Source organism: Crotalus tigris, unplaced genomic scaffold, assembly GCF_016545835.1.
Source record: "Crotalus tigris isolate CLP2741 ecotype Arizona unplaced genomic scaffold, ASM1654583v1 scf7180000019699.406680, whole genome shotgun sequence".
NCBI lineage: Eukaryota > Metazoa > Chordata > Lepidosauria > Squamata > Viperidae > Crotalus > Crotalus tigris.
The window spans coordinates 136,880-149,291 of record NW_024097668.1 but is presented as its reverse complement, the minus strand read 5'-3'; the positions used below and the strand labels follow the sequence as shown (position 1 = coordinate 149,291).

General features: G+C 40.6%; 2 protein-coding genes across 6 annotated transcripts in view; one reads left to right on the top strand and one right to left on the bottom strand.

Moving 5' to 3' along the window:
• LOC120317577 overlaps nt 1-12,412 on the bottom strand; it is a 142,943-nt gene that overhangs the window by 25,675 nt on the left and 104,856 nt on the right. The window lies entirely within an intron of this gene.
• The window catches only part of NUP210 (nucleoporin 210), an 89,163-nt gene that overhangs the window by 33,829 nt on the left and 42,922 nt on the right, over nt 1-12,412 (top strand). For all 3 annotated transcript variants that reach the window (XM_039364254.1, XM_039364256.1, XM_039364257.1), the window contains 3 exons: nt 6,437-6,592; nt 9,374-9,572; nt 9,992-10,137. In XM_039364254.1, the coding sequence (XP_039220188.1) occupies nt 6,437-6,592; nt 9,374-9,572; nt 9,992-10,137 (501 nt within the window). The remainder of the gene's footprint in view (nt 1-6,436; nt 6,593-9,373; nt 9,573-9,991; nt 10,138-12,412) is intronic.

Below are 12,412 nucleotides of genomic sequence, written 5' to 3'. Positions count from 1 at the left end.
CTTAAAGCTAGACCCCACTGTCACTCCCATTAGGATTAAAGCAAGAAGGGTCCCTTTTGCTTTAAAAAGTAAGATTGACACTGAACTAGACAAACTAATCCAACAGGGAATCCTAGAACCTGTTGATTCCAGCCCGTGGGAGACCCCCATTGTCACGCCTCTAAAGGCAAATGGGGACATTCGCATTTGTGCTGATTACAAATGCACACTCAATAAGGCATTGCAGCAACATGCCTATCCTGTTCCTGTGGTCAGTCACATCCTGGCCTCTCTCAAGGGGGGGCGTGTTTTTGCAAAGCTTGACCTAGCTCAAGCATATCAACAGCTGCCTGTTGATGATGATGCTGCCATAGCTCAGACCATTGTGACCCACAGGGGAGCCTTTAAAGTAAAAAGGCTACAGTTTGGAGTGAATGTCGCTCCTGGGATTTTCCAAAGCGTTATGGAAAACACACTACGAGGTATACCAGGGGTCTGCCCCTACTTTGACGATGTCTTGATTGCAGGAGACTCCACACACATTCTAGCTGAAAGGCTTAGGGCTGTCCTGTTAAGATTCAGGAAATCAGGCCTCAAGCTCAGAAAAGACAAATGCCAGATTGGGGTGCCTTCTACTGAATTTCTGGGATTCAAAATTGATGCTGCTGGGATTCATCCTGCTGAATCCAAACTAACTGCTATTTTAGATGCACCCAGGCCAAAGTCTAAGGCCGAACTTCAGGCCTTTCTAGGCCTCCTGAATTTCTACAATTCTTTTCTTCCACATAAAGCTAGTGTAGCTGAGCCTCTTCACAGGCTACTAGACAAACAGGCTGTGTGGCTGTGGTCACAAGCGCATGAGGCTTGCTTTAAAGAAGTCAAGGCCTTGCTCACTTCTAACAGTGTTCTTGCACATTTCAACGAGTCTCTCCCTGTGTGCATCGCTTGTGATGCGTCCCCCTACGGGGTTGGAGCTGTCCTGAGTCACCTCAGGTCTGATGGAACTCAGGTTCCTATTGCATACTACTCCAGAACACTGTCTTCTGCCGAGCGCAACTACGCTCAGATAGACAGGGAGGCTCTGGCTGTTGTTGCTGGAATTAAAAAATTCCACGATTTTCTATATGGCAGGCATTTCACGGTCTTCACTGACCATAAGCCTCTGCTGGGACTGTTTACCACACGTAAGCAGACTCCCCACATCATTTCCCCTAGAATGCTTAGGTGGTCTATTTTCTTGTCTGCATATGATTTTTCATTACTCCACAAGCCTGGGAAAGAAATGGGCCATGCTGATGGCCTCAGTAGATTGCCTCTGCCAGTAGTAGAAGCTGACCCCGCGCCAGCTGTCAACATTCTATCAATCCAAGCCTTGCCCGAGCTCCCTCTTAGTGCCAGGGATGTTACCGCTGAAACAGGTACAGATCACACACTTTCACGTGTCCGCTCCTGGGTCCTGTCCGGGTGGCCTGAGCACTGCCCTAGTCCTGAGTTTCAGAGTTTCTGGTCCAAAAGAAACGAACTGTCCCTTTCTCAGGGTTGTCTGCTTTGGGGAAACAGAGTTGTCATTCCCACCTCAATGAGGACTAGGGTCTTAGAATCCCTCCACGAGGGTCATCCTGGCATTGTTCGTATGAAGGCTCTTGCACGCAGCCACTTGTGGTGGCCTGCTTTAGATAAAGATATTGAGGCTAAGGTACACGCATGCCACCTGTGCCAACGATCTCGCCCAGAGATGCCCCAAGCTCCTGTGCATAGATGGGAGGAAACACAGTCCCCATGGTCTAGGGTGCACATTGACTACGCTGGGCCCTTTCAGGGCCAGTTCTTCTTGGTCCTTGTTGACAGCCATTCAAAATGGCTTGAGGTTGTGCCTGTCTCATCCACCACCACTGCAAAGACTATTCAGGTACTGAGGGGGATTTTTGCTGCACACGGGCTGCCAGATGTCATTGTGTCCGACAACGGCCCTCAATTCACCTCCTCCGAATTCCAAGCTTTCTTACAGGCAAACCTGATTCGTCATGCCACGTCTGCGCCTTTTCACCCGTCCACCAACGGTATGGCTGAACGCATGGTGCGCATCGCAAAGGACGCCTTGAAGAGACTCACCTACGGGGACTGGCATCACAGGTTGGCTGACTTTCTCCTTTCTTATCGCACCACACCGTCCACTTCTACAGGGAGAAGTCCAGCTGAACTTCGTTGGGGGCGCCAACTTACTACTAGACTTGACCGGTTGCATCCGGACAGACTGCCTTCATCTACCTCACATCCTAGGGCACCTAGACAACTACTTGTGGGTGCCCCGGTTTGGGCTCGCAATTACGGGCCTGGTCATACATGGGTCCCCGCTTCTGTGTCCAGGATCACAGGTCCTCTCTCCTACGAGGTTGCCCTGGACAACGGTCGTGTCCTGCGTCGGCACATCGACCAACTTCGCTCTAGGCGGGACTTTTCTGCTGAGACTCCTGGGTCTTTTCCAGGGGGGGAGGGGGACCCTTTGGAGCAAAGGGAAGGGCAAGAGCTACTGCCCATCTCCACTGAGGGAGCCACAAACGGCTCATCCCAAGGTTCTGCAATTGCTCCGAAAAGAAAGTCATGGAGCTTACCCACACAACAGGCACTCACGCCTACTCCAGCCAGGGAGTCACCCCGGGGGCATACTCACTTTCCACACACATCACACAGCACTCCAGCAACGGAGGATACCCGGGGGCATCCCAACAAATCATTCCCCGCAAGAGAGCTGGCACACAATTCCCAAGGTTGGCCTGACCTTACCCCAAATCCTACAGGGGGTCAAACATACACAGAGCTAGTCGAGGAACCAAGTCCCGACTACAACAACCCTAGCACAAATCAGGGAACACCTGAGTTTTGGGAAAGTACAGAAACCCACACGAGCCCGAACACAGAATGGGGTTCAGGGAATGGACAGCCTCCTGACAGGTCTTGGACTGACCTAGGAGGTTCTACAGAGACGCCCAGCAGCGGCTATCACTTCAAGGGGCCTGAGGGTCTACAGCTAGGTAGGTCAACCAGGTCACAAAGTAACAGAAGCCCTGGCCTGACGAGCCCGGTGGGCAAGCAAGCAGGCCAGGCATCGGGGCACAGTCCTTGGAAGACACCAGGGCACAATAGAGAGAACAGGCTCACGCCTCCCTCCAGTCAGGGGACTTATGCCAGTAACCCAGAGCTAAGAAGGTCACAGAGAGCAAAGAAATCTCCTAAGTATCTAGAAGATTACATAACATTGCTGGCAAGGCAAAAGCCAGTAATCAGTGGGAGCACTGGGGAGCAAAATGTCATATAAAATAAATGTTGTATGTTGGTAGTAGTTTTAGCCCGGGGGAAAGGGGTGTTATGTCCCGAGCCTTTGCAAACGGCTCGGGCGTTTGCAGGCAGTCCCGGGCAGGTGCAAAGCTGCCGGGACCAGACAGGCTGTCGCCAGCGCCGTGCGCATGCGCGGGTGCTGGCGCGGGAAAAGTAACCCATTTACCCGGGAGTTGCCTATATAAGAGGCTGCGAGGTGTTTGGGCGAGGCTGAAGCCATCTTCCTGTAAGCTGAACGCTGAATAAATGAAACTGAGAACTCCAGCTGCTTCTCGTGTCTGTTTTCCCACCACGGACTCAACACATAACACATAGAGATGCTTAGAATTAGACAAAGAAATCTGTAAGTAAGGTCTATTAAGAAATATACTTTAAGCATCTTAGTATCTATGAGAAACCTTGCTTATGGAAACAGAGTGCTGGACTCGATGGACCACAATTTATTTTAAAATAACTTTAAAGATAATATTTTATTTCTGTTTCAGCTACTAATGCTAGAAACAGGGTCAGTTATGATGAAGAAATTACCTGTAGAAAGATTTGATTAAGAAGATGGATTGAAGAAATAATAGACCAACCCGTAGACTGGAAACCAGAGATCTTTTTGTTGGGTATTTTAAACAGAAAATATAGTAAAGAAATAAGGTACTTAATTCTACATATAACAACAACAGCAAGAATAGCATAGGCATAGTTCTGGAAAAATGAGAATATACCATCAGAGGAAGAAGTGATAAGAAAAATCCTGGACTGTGCTGAGATGGACAAATTAAGAAAAGAAATAAAAGAAAAGGAAGTCACAGAGTACTATCTAATATGGAACAAGTGGTATGACTGATTAGAACCTAGAAATAATAGAGGAGAATAAATGTGAAAGGGTCAAAAGTGGAAAATGTGTGTATAATAAAAACAACGGGACAACAAGGATAAATATTCTAAAGAAGAATAAGAGGGGAAAATGTAAATAATAGAAGATTACCATTACAAAATTGCTGTTAAAAAAAGGGAGGAGTATACACTGTGTGTGTATGTGTTATGTTTTGTTTTGTTGGTTTAAAAAATAAAAAAAAAGATTTGATTAGTGCCATTTTCTGCCAAATCATGAAATTTGATCATCATTATTGTTTTAGATATACAGTAATAGCCAAAATTGTGGAAACCTTTTGGGGAAAGTGTATTTTTGAGGTTTGATGGCTAATAACACCATTTTTTTGGGAGTAGTACCATAAAATTATATATCAATGGAAAGATAATTTAATCAAGAATGTAATGCAACATAGTTTGTTCAATTATCTGTACTGTATTCTATGAAAAGTTATAGACAAATAACCAGAAAAAGGAAGTACAACTTGATGTCAGGTATTGAAACTGAGAGGAGGACATTTGTCAGTGTGTTATGTGATCGCTTTCAAGTTGGTTAGGGTTTTTTTTCTTTCATTTAGTGAGCTTGTAAAATGTATAAAATTAATGGTGCAAAGAGTTGACTGGCTGTCTAGAAAGCAATGTAAAATAATATTATTAAGTGAACAAGGCCTCAGTTATAAAGAAATTAGAAGAAAAATTGGTGGAAACTTAACCAAAAGTGGCATTACTATTGTACACTTTTCCCAAAAGGTTTCCACAATGTTGGCCACTGCTTTAGCATGTTATATTAATTAGGAAAAGAAAGGGCCAAGTTTATTTTTAAAAAGGAAATTCCACTTGATTTTTTACTGTGCTTCGTTTTATGTAACTTAATGTTGCTGAGAATAATTCCATGACAAATGAGCCTTCATGTGCAGCCCTTCCACACATATAGCCTTCTGCATGGAAGAAATAGGTGAAGCATTAGAAGGGAGTCATAGGAAGGAAGCCTGAGGGAAAGTCATGCTAGCAGAAGATATGGAGATATTTTATTATTATCATTATTATTATTGCTGCAGATTGTATATTCATATTGGCAGTGTGATACCTAAGCTGATTCTACTAGTAACTAGATGCTTTTCAGACTAGATTTTTTTTTATGCAACTACAGAATTCAAACAGATGGTAAAGATCTGTGATAGCTTCAGCAGAAAGAGCTATCCTGCTGCTTAATTTGCAAGCAAATCCATCTTTCCGTATTCATAGGCTATAATGTGGAACAAATGGCATTTTCTTTTTTAGCCTAAAAAAACTGAAAAGAAGTAAATTTTCTAACACTTTTCTTTTATTGATGGCCTTTGAAAACTATGATACAGGACCTTTGGAAATACAGAGGATACTATCATGCAGAACTATTCAAGTCTTTGTGGGAATCATAATAAATGCAGTTACTCTTTATTGTTATCAGCGACTGACTTCTGATTAATTTCAATAGCCATGTATATATGTAGCTAGTCTTCCCTTAGGGATAAAATAAAGATAGTATATCAAGAAGAAATCAATGTTCTTCTTTTTCTCTGTGCTGTCTCTCTCTCTCTCTCTGGCATTTATACTTCCAAATAATTTCTGTCATTAGCAAATACTTTCAGCAGTAGACATGGTAGTTGCAGTGGGGCAACATAATTCAGTTGGCTGCCTCCAGCTTTCAGTATAAGGAAATTAATCAGCTTCTAAAAATTGTGACAATCCTATCACCTGGATCGTTTACGTTCTGGCCCGGAGAAGCAATATGTTGACTACAGATATTGGTAATTACTGAAATCTCTCAGATTATCCAACATATGTGAAGACATCAGGTACTGAGATGTTTTAGAGATGTATCAACAAATACAACCTCTGATAAAAAGAAAAATAGAATTATACTGTAGTGATATGTGTGACTGACTCATGCTCAGAAAGGAATTAAGATTTACGTAGCAACAGCAATAGTACTTAGACTAGTATATCGCTTCATAGTGTTTTACAGCCTTCTCTAGGGGGTTTACAGAGACAGTATACTGCCCCCAACTATCTGGGTCCTCATTTTACCAACCTTGGAAGGATGGAAGGCTTGAGCCTATTAGGACTGAACTCCTGTTAGTGGGCAGACTTAGCCTGCAATACTGCATTCTAACTCCAAAGTATTCTCTTTAATTTGAGTTAAATAATTAACGGAAGTATAGTTTTAAAATGATTAATAAAGCTAATGTTTTAATTTGCTTTTCTTTCATGAACCTAGGCTTATGGCGGGAGTGGAAATTTTACTTGGACCTCATCTCAGCAAAATGTTGCTTCAATTACAGTTAAGGGAATAATGACAACTGGCAATGAAATTGGTGTCAGTGTCATTTGTGCCAGAGATGTTCAGAATCCTTTACACCATGGAGAAATGAAGGTAATTTTGTAAGAAGGTATCTTCTGAGCTCCAGGGAAGACTTATGGTACTTCCTGTAGTATGAAGAGGTAGGGAACTTTCTAACTGATGAATCTTCTTTGGCAGTTTAATTTCCTAGATGAACTATTTATTTAGAGTAAACAGCATCAGTCTCATATTACTATTTTAAAACTACATGTAAATACAAGTATTTCACAACAGACTTCATACAACATGTCATACTTCTGAGAACAAGGATAGAGTTAAAAGAAAAACTGAGTATAGGATGTGAAATATCATAGCCAGGAATTCAAATCCAACCCCAAGCATGTGAATGGAGTTACCTGAAATCTTATTTGGATGACCCACAAAATTATCTACTCGATCCCCAAATAGTGTACCTTACAAACCTCTGCCTCAGATTCAGAGGTTGCAGGTATATGTAGTAACTGATAGATAATGCTATGCTTTCTGCACATGCCCCCGACAACTGTACATGTCACTTATGAGTATTGAAATATTATATTGTCTCCCCCTTCTAAATTTCAAATAAATGAGTGGTGCTTCCAAAACTTTATTTCCAGAAGATTCAGAAATGATGTGTTTAATTAAAAGTCTACTTTCAGATTCAGGATTCAGAGCACATAGCAATAGGAGTGCACTTTACCCCACTTGAATTTGTAAGGAACAAATATTAAATTAAGCTAACATCTTCAATTTAAGATTTTAAATTGCATTTTCTGCTTGAACAAAGCATCTGCCCACTGACCTTGATTATCAGATTATGCAAGTAGTGTATAAGTTCCACAAGGATTACAATTTTAACACCATACCATATGGCCTACAATTTAACCTGAAGCAGTAAGCAGATGGCTTCGAAAATTAGACATGCCAAATGAAAATCTTTGATCCCGTAGTTGTTATGAAATGTTGCCATCCATCTGTGATGTTTTCTTTATCAATAATAAAGAAATCAGTGCAAACCAAGTGTCAGTTTATTCCTGTATTTGAGATAACAGTTTCACACAGGTGCCACAGAAAATACACTATTGGTTGCACTTTACAATCTATTGTAAGTTACCACTTATAAGCAGTCTTGCTGTATAATTATTTTACAAGCCAGGCATTTCTGAAGTGTTTGGTTTGAAGGCAGGCATAATAATGTAGATGGGCACCATATAGACAGAGTAGAATAGAGCTGGAAGGGACCTTGGAGGTCTTCTAGTCCAGCCCCCTGCTCAAGCAGGAGAACCTATCCATCTCAGACAAGTGTCAAACTGCCGGCCCATGGGCCGGACGCATCATCCGGAAGCCACGCCCACTCCATTGCCAGCAATGGCAAAACCGTCCCGATATGTTGCACGACGTCACGTGATGTTGCGAGTTTGACATGTCTAGTCCAGTCTCTTCTTAAAAACCTCCATTGATGGAGCGCCCATGATTTCTGGAGGCAAGTTGTTCCACTGGTTAATAGTCCTCACTGTCAGGAAGTTTCTCCTTAATTCCAGGTTGCTACTCTCTTTGATCAATTTCCAACCATTGTTTCCTGTCCTATCTTCTAGTGCTTTGGTGAATATTCTGTCGCCCTCTTCTTTGTGGCAGCCCCTGAAACAGTGGAATACTGCTATCATGTCTCCCTCTTTCTTCTTTTCTTTAGACTAGCCAAACCCAAGTCCTGCAGCCATTCTTTTTTTTTTTTTATTAAAAAGTTTTATAAATTTTACAGAAAATAAAAGACAATACAAGAACAAAAAACAACATATACAAATAAAACCAAACATTACCGAACAAAACCCCCCTTCCCCCACCCCTACCCAAACCCCCCCTTCCCCCCCCAGGGCCTCCCAGAGCAGAATATAGGCTTAATTAAAAAAAATTAAAAAAATTTATATTTATAAAAAAAAGAATATAAAATAGAAAATATATATATATATAAAGTTAAAAATTATGAAAAAACTATATAGTATTTTTTATATCAAATTTAAATTGTATGAATTTTATCCATTTATCCCAAACAGCAAGAAATTTTTCTTGCGTTTGACCCTTTAAGAAAGCCGAAATCTTTGCCATTTCCGCCAAATGAGACACTTTAAGAAACCATTCCTGCAATGTAGGCAAAGATTCCTTCTTCCAATATTGTCCTACTAACAGCCTCGCAGCTGTAATCAAATTTAACATCAATATAACCTCCTTTGTATCACAATCAATAACTATACCTAACAAAAATAATTGTGGAGTAAATTTTACCCTCCTTTTAAAAATTCTCTGGATATTCCACCATATCTTAATCCAGAATGCTTTTATCTCTCTGCACGACCACCAAATATGATAATAAGTAGCGTCCATACAACCACATCTCCAACATTTAGGTTGTAAGTCAGGGTACATAAAAGACATTTTTTGTGGATCAAGGTGCCATCTATAAAACATTTTATAAAAATTCTCCCTTAAGTTCTGTGCTTGTGTAAATTTGACATTTCTCACCCAAATAGTTTCCCAGGTGTCCAATGGAACTTCCTGCAGCCATTCTTCATATGTTTTAGTCTCCAGGCCTTTGATCATCTTAGTTGCTTTTCTCTGAACTTTTAGATATCAGACACAATATGATGTATGATTGACAGTGTGAAATAGGCTGCTTCCAAATCAATAAATCAACCTATGAGCATGTGCTATTAATGTTTAAGCAATTAATATGAAATTTGTTTTAATTACATTGGATTTTTGTTTGTTTGTTTCTAAATTCCAGTTGAACATTTGCATCTCTGCCTGGATCTTGTGTCTTACTTTATTTTTGTCTCCAAGGTCTATGTGATAGAACCCAGTGATATGAAGTTCACACCTTGTCCAGTTGAAGCGTATGTGGGCGAGACACTGGACCTGCCTCTGAAGATTATTGGTGTAATGAACAAGGAAACCAATGAGGTGGTCACTCTAAGTGATTGTTCACAATTTGATTTAGCTGTCAACATTGAAAACCACAATGTGTTCAGTCCATTTCAAGGTAAATTAAAATAAATTTTAATTTTTAAATAAATGGACAAATTCACTTCCTGATATATTAATACTTTGTTTTATTAACAGTGCATGCATTTAAATGTTTAATATTAGAGTTTATACATTATATACATTTATCTCATAATTAAGCATGAATCTGTGAGGTGGATAAAATTTGTCTAAGATACAAAACAAAAATGATAAAAGGGCCAAGTTTGAAGACCCCTGGGTTAACCAGACAAACTGAACCTAGTATCCTTTTTGACAGAGGTTCAACTTTATTCTCTGTAATTGGCTATTTTGCATTTTATTCATTTTATTAGTACATTGACATGTGATAGTATGTTTATTAGCATGGGCAAGTTTTAAAACTAAACTTTTAAAAGTTATTTATTTTTATGCTCACTTGTGTTTTTGTTTTAACAGGGAGACTTAAGCCAACTCCTGAATACTGCAGTGGGATCAGAGTTAAAGCTGAAAGCCAAGGGTATTCCTCACTTGTTGTTAGTTATACCCATGACCATATTCACCTCAGTGCCAGTATTACCATAGCAGCCTATCTGCCAATAAAAGTAAGCCTTAGTTTAATAAAACTTTCTTTCTAATTCTAATAAATTCTTTCTTCAATATATTTGATTATACAGTATGAATTGATTTAAGATAACAAAGAGATTAAGAAGAGATGGCAAAACTACACAGAAGAACTATACAAAAATGAGCTTAATATCCCAGATAACCACAATGAGATGGTCATTGACCTCGAACCAGACATCCTAGAATGTGAAGTGAAATGGGCCTTAGAAAATCTGAGCAACAACAAAGCTAGTGGAGGTGACAGTATTCCAGCTGAGCTATTCAAAATCTTAAAAGACGATGCAGTAAAAGTGCTACACTCAATTTGCCACAAATTTGGAAAACTCAACAGTGGCCACAGGATTGGAAAAGGTCAGTTTACATTCCAATTCCAAAGAAAGGCAATGCCAAAGAATGTTCAAACTATCACACCATTGCACTCATTTCACATGCTAGTAAAATTATGCTTAAAATCCTACAAGCTAGACTCCAGCAGTATGTGGATCGAGAACTACCAGAAGTACAGGCAGAATTTCGAAGAGGAAGAGGAACTAGAGATCAAATTGACAACATACGCTGGATCATGGAGAAAGCTAGGGAGTTCCAGAAAAACATCTACTTCTGCTTCATTGACTATGCAAAAGCCTTTGATTGTGTGGATCACAACAAATTGTGGCAAGTTCTTAAAGAGATGGGAGTACCAGACCATCTCATTTGTCTCTTGAGAAACCTATATGTGGGTCAAGAAGCAACAGTGAGAACTGGACACGGAACCACTGATTGGTTCAAAATTGGAAAAGGAGTCCGGCAAGGCTGTATACTGTCGCCTGCCTATTTAACTTATATGCAGAGCACATCATGAGAAAGGCAGGGCTAGATGAATCAAAAGTTGGAATTAAGATTGCCAGGAGAAATATCAACAACCTAAGATATGCAGATGATACCACTCTAATGGCAGAAAGTGAAGAGGAACTAAAGAGCCTCTTGATGTGGGTGAAGAAGGAGAGTGCAAAAGTTGGCTTGAAACTCAACATTAAGAAAACCAAAATCATGGCATCCGGCCCTCTCAATTCGTGGCAAATAGATGGGGAAGAAATGGAGGTAGTGACAGATTTTATTTTTCTGGGCTCAAAGATCACCTCAGATGGGGACTGCAGCCAAGAAATTAAAAGACGCTTGCTCATGGGGAGGAAAGCTATGGCAAATCTAGACAGCATTCTAAAAAGCAGAGACATCACCCTGCCAACAAAAGTGCGTATAGTCCAGGCCATGGTTTTCCCAGTTGCAATGTATGGCTGTGAAAGTTGGACCATAAGAAAGGCTGAGCGCAAAAGAATTGAGGCCTTTGAACTATGGTGCTGGAGAAGACTCCTGCGAGTCCCTTGGACTGCAAGGCGTTCAAACCGGTCAGTCCTAGAAGAGATCAACCCCGACTGCTCTTTAGAAGGCCAGATCCTGAAGTTGAAACTCAAGTACTTTGGCCACCTAATGAGAAGGAAGGATTCACTGGAGAAGAGCCTAATGCTGGGAAAGATTGAGGGCAATAGAAGAAGGGGACGACAGAGAATGAGATGGCTGGATGGAGTCACTGAAGCAGTAGGTGTGAATTTAAATGGACTCCAGAAGATGGTAGAGGACAGGAAGACCTGGAGGAACGTTGTCCATGGGGTCACGATGGGTCGGACACAACTTCGCAATTAACAACAACAACAACAACAACAAAAGATAACAAATGAACTAAACAACTGTAATGACTAATCTTTCACTTGGAATTAAATGAACTTGAAACATCAGATTTGTTGATGTTTCCATTTGGAATTACCCTTAGTATGTGCTTAAAAGACTGCAAGGGTTATTTATTTATTATATTTATTATTCCTTAACATTTCTGAATTGTAAACAAGATCAGAAAACACAGAAAGAAGGAGAATTCTTCAAATGTAGACTAAGTCCAATAGTAGATTCAATATTAAAAAAAAAATCCAAGACTCCAAAGTGAATTTAAAAAAAGAAGAAAAAAAGTCACTTTAAATTAATTCAATCCATTTAAGCTTCTTTTTCCCACATTCACAAACACCGCTTTCTTAGAGCAGGGAAGTAATTTCAAAAGTGCTTTTTACAGGCACAAAAGAAAAAGGAGAACCAAGAGAGGGAAAGAAAAAAGTCTCACCCGGCTCAGCCACAGTGGTTCCTGTGCTTAGATGTTCTTCTGACTTCTGGTTACAGCGGCAAGGTGAACGGCCATTTTACTGGCCGTTCTTTCCACCGTTGGCC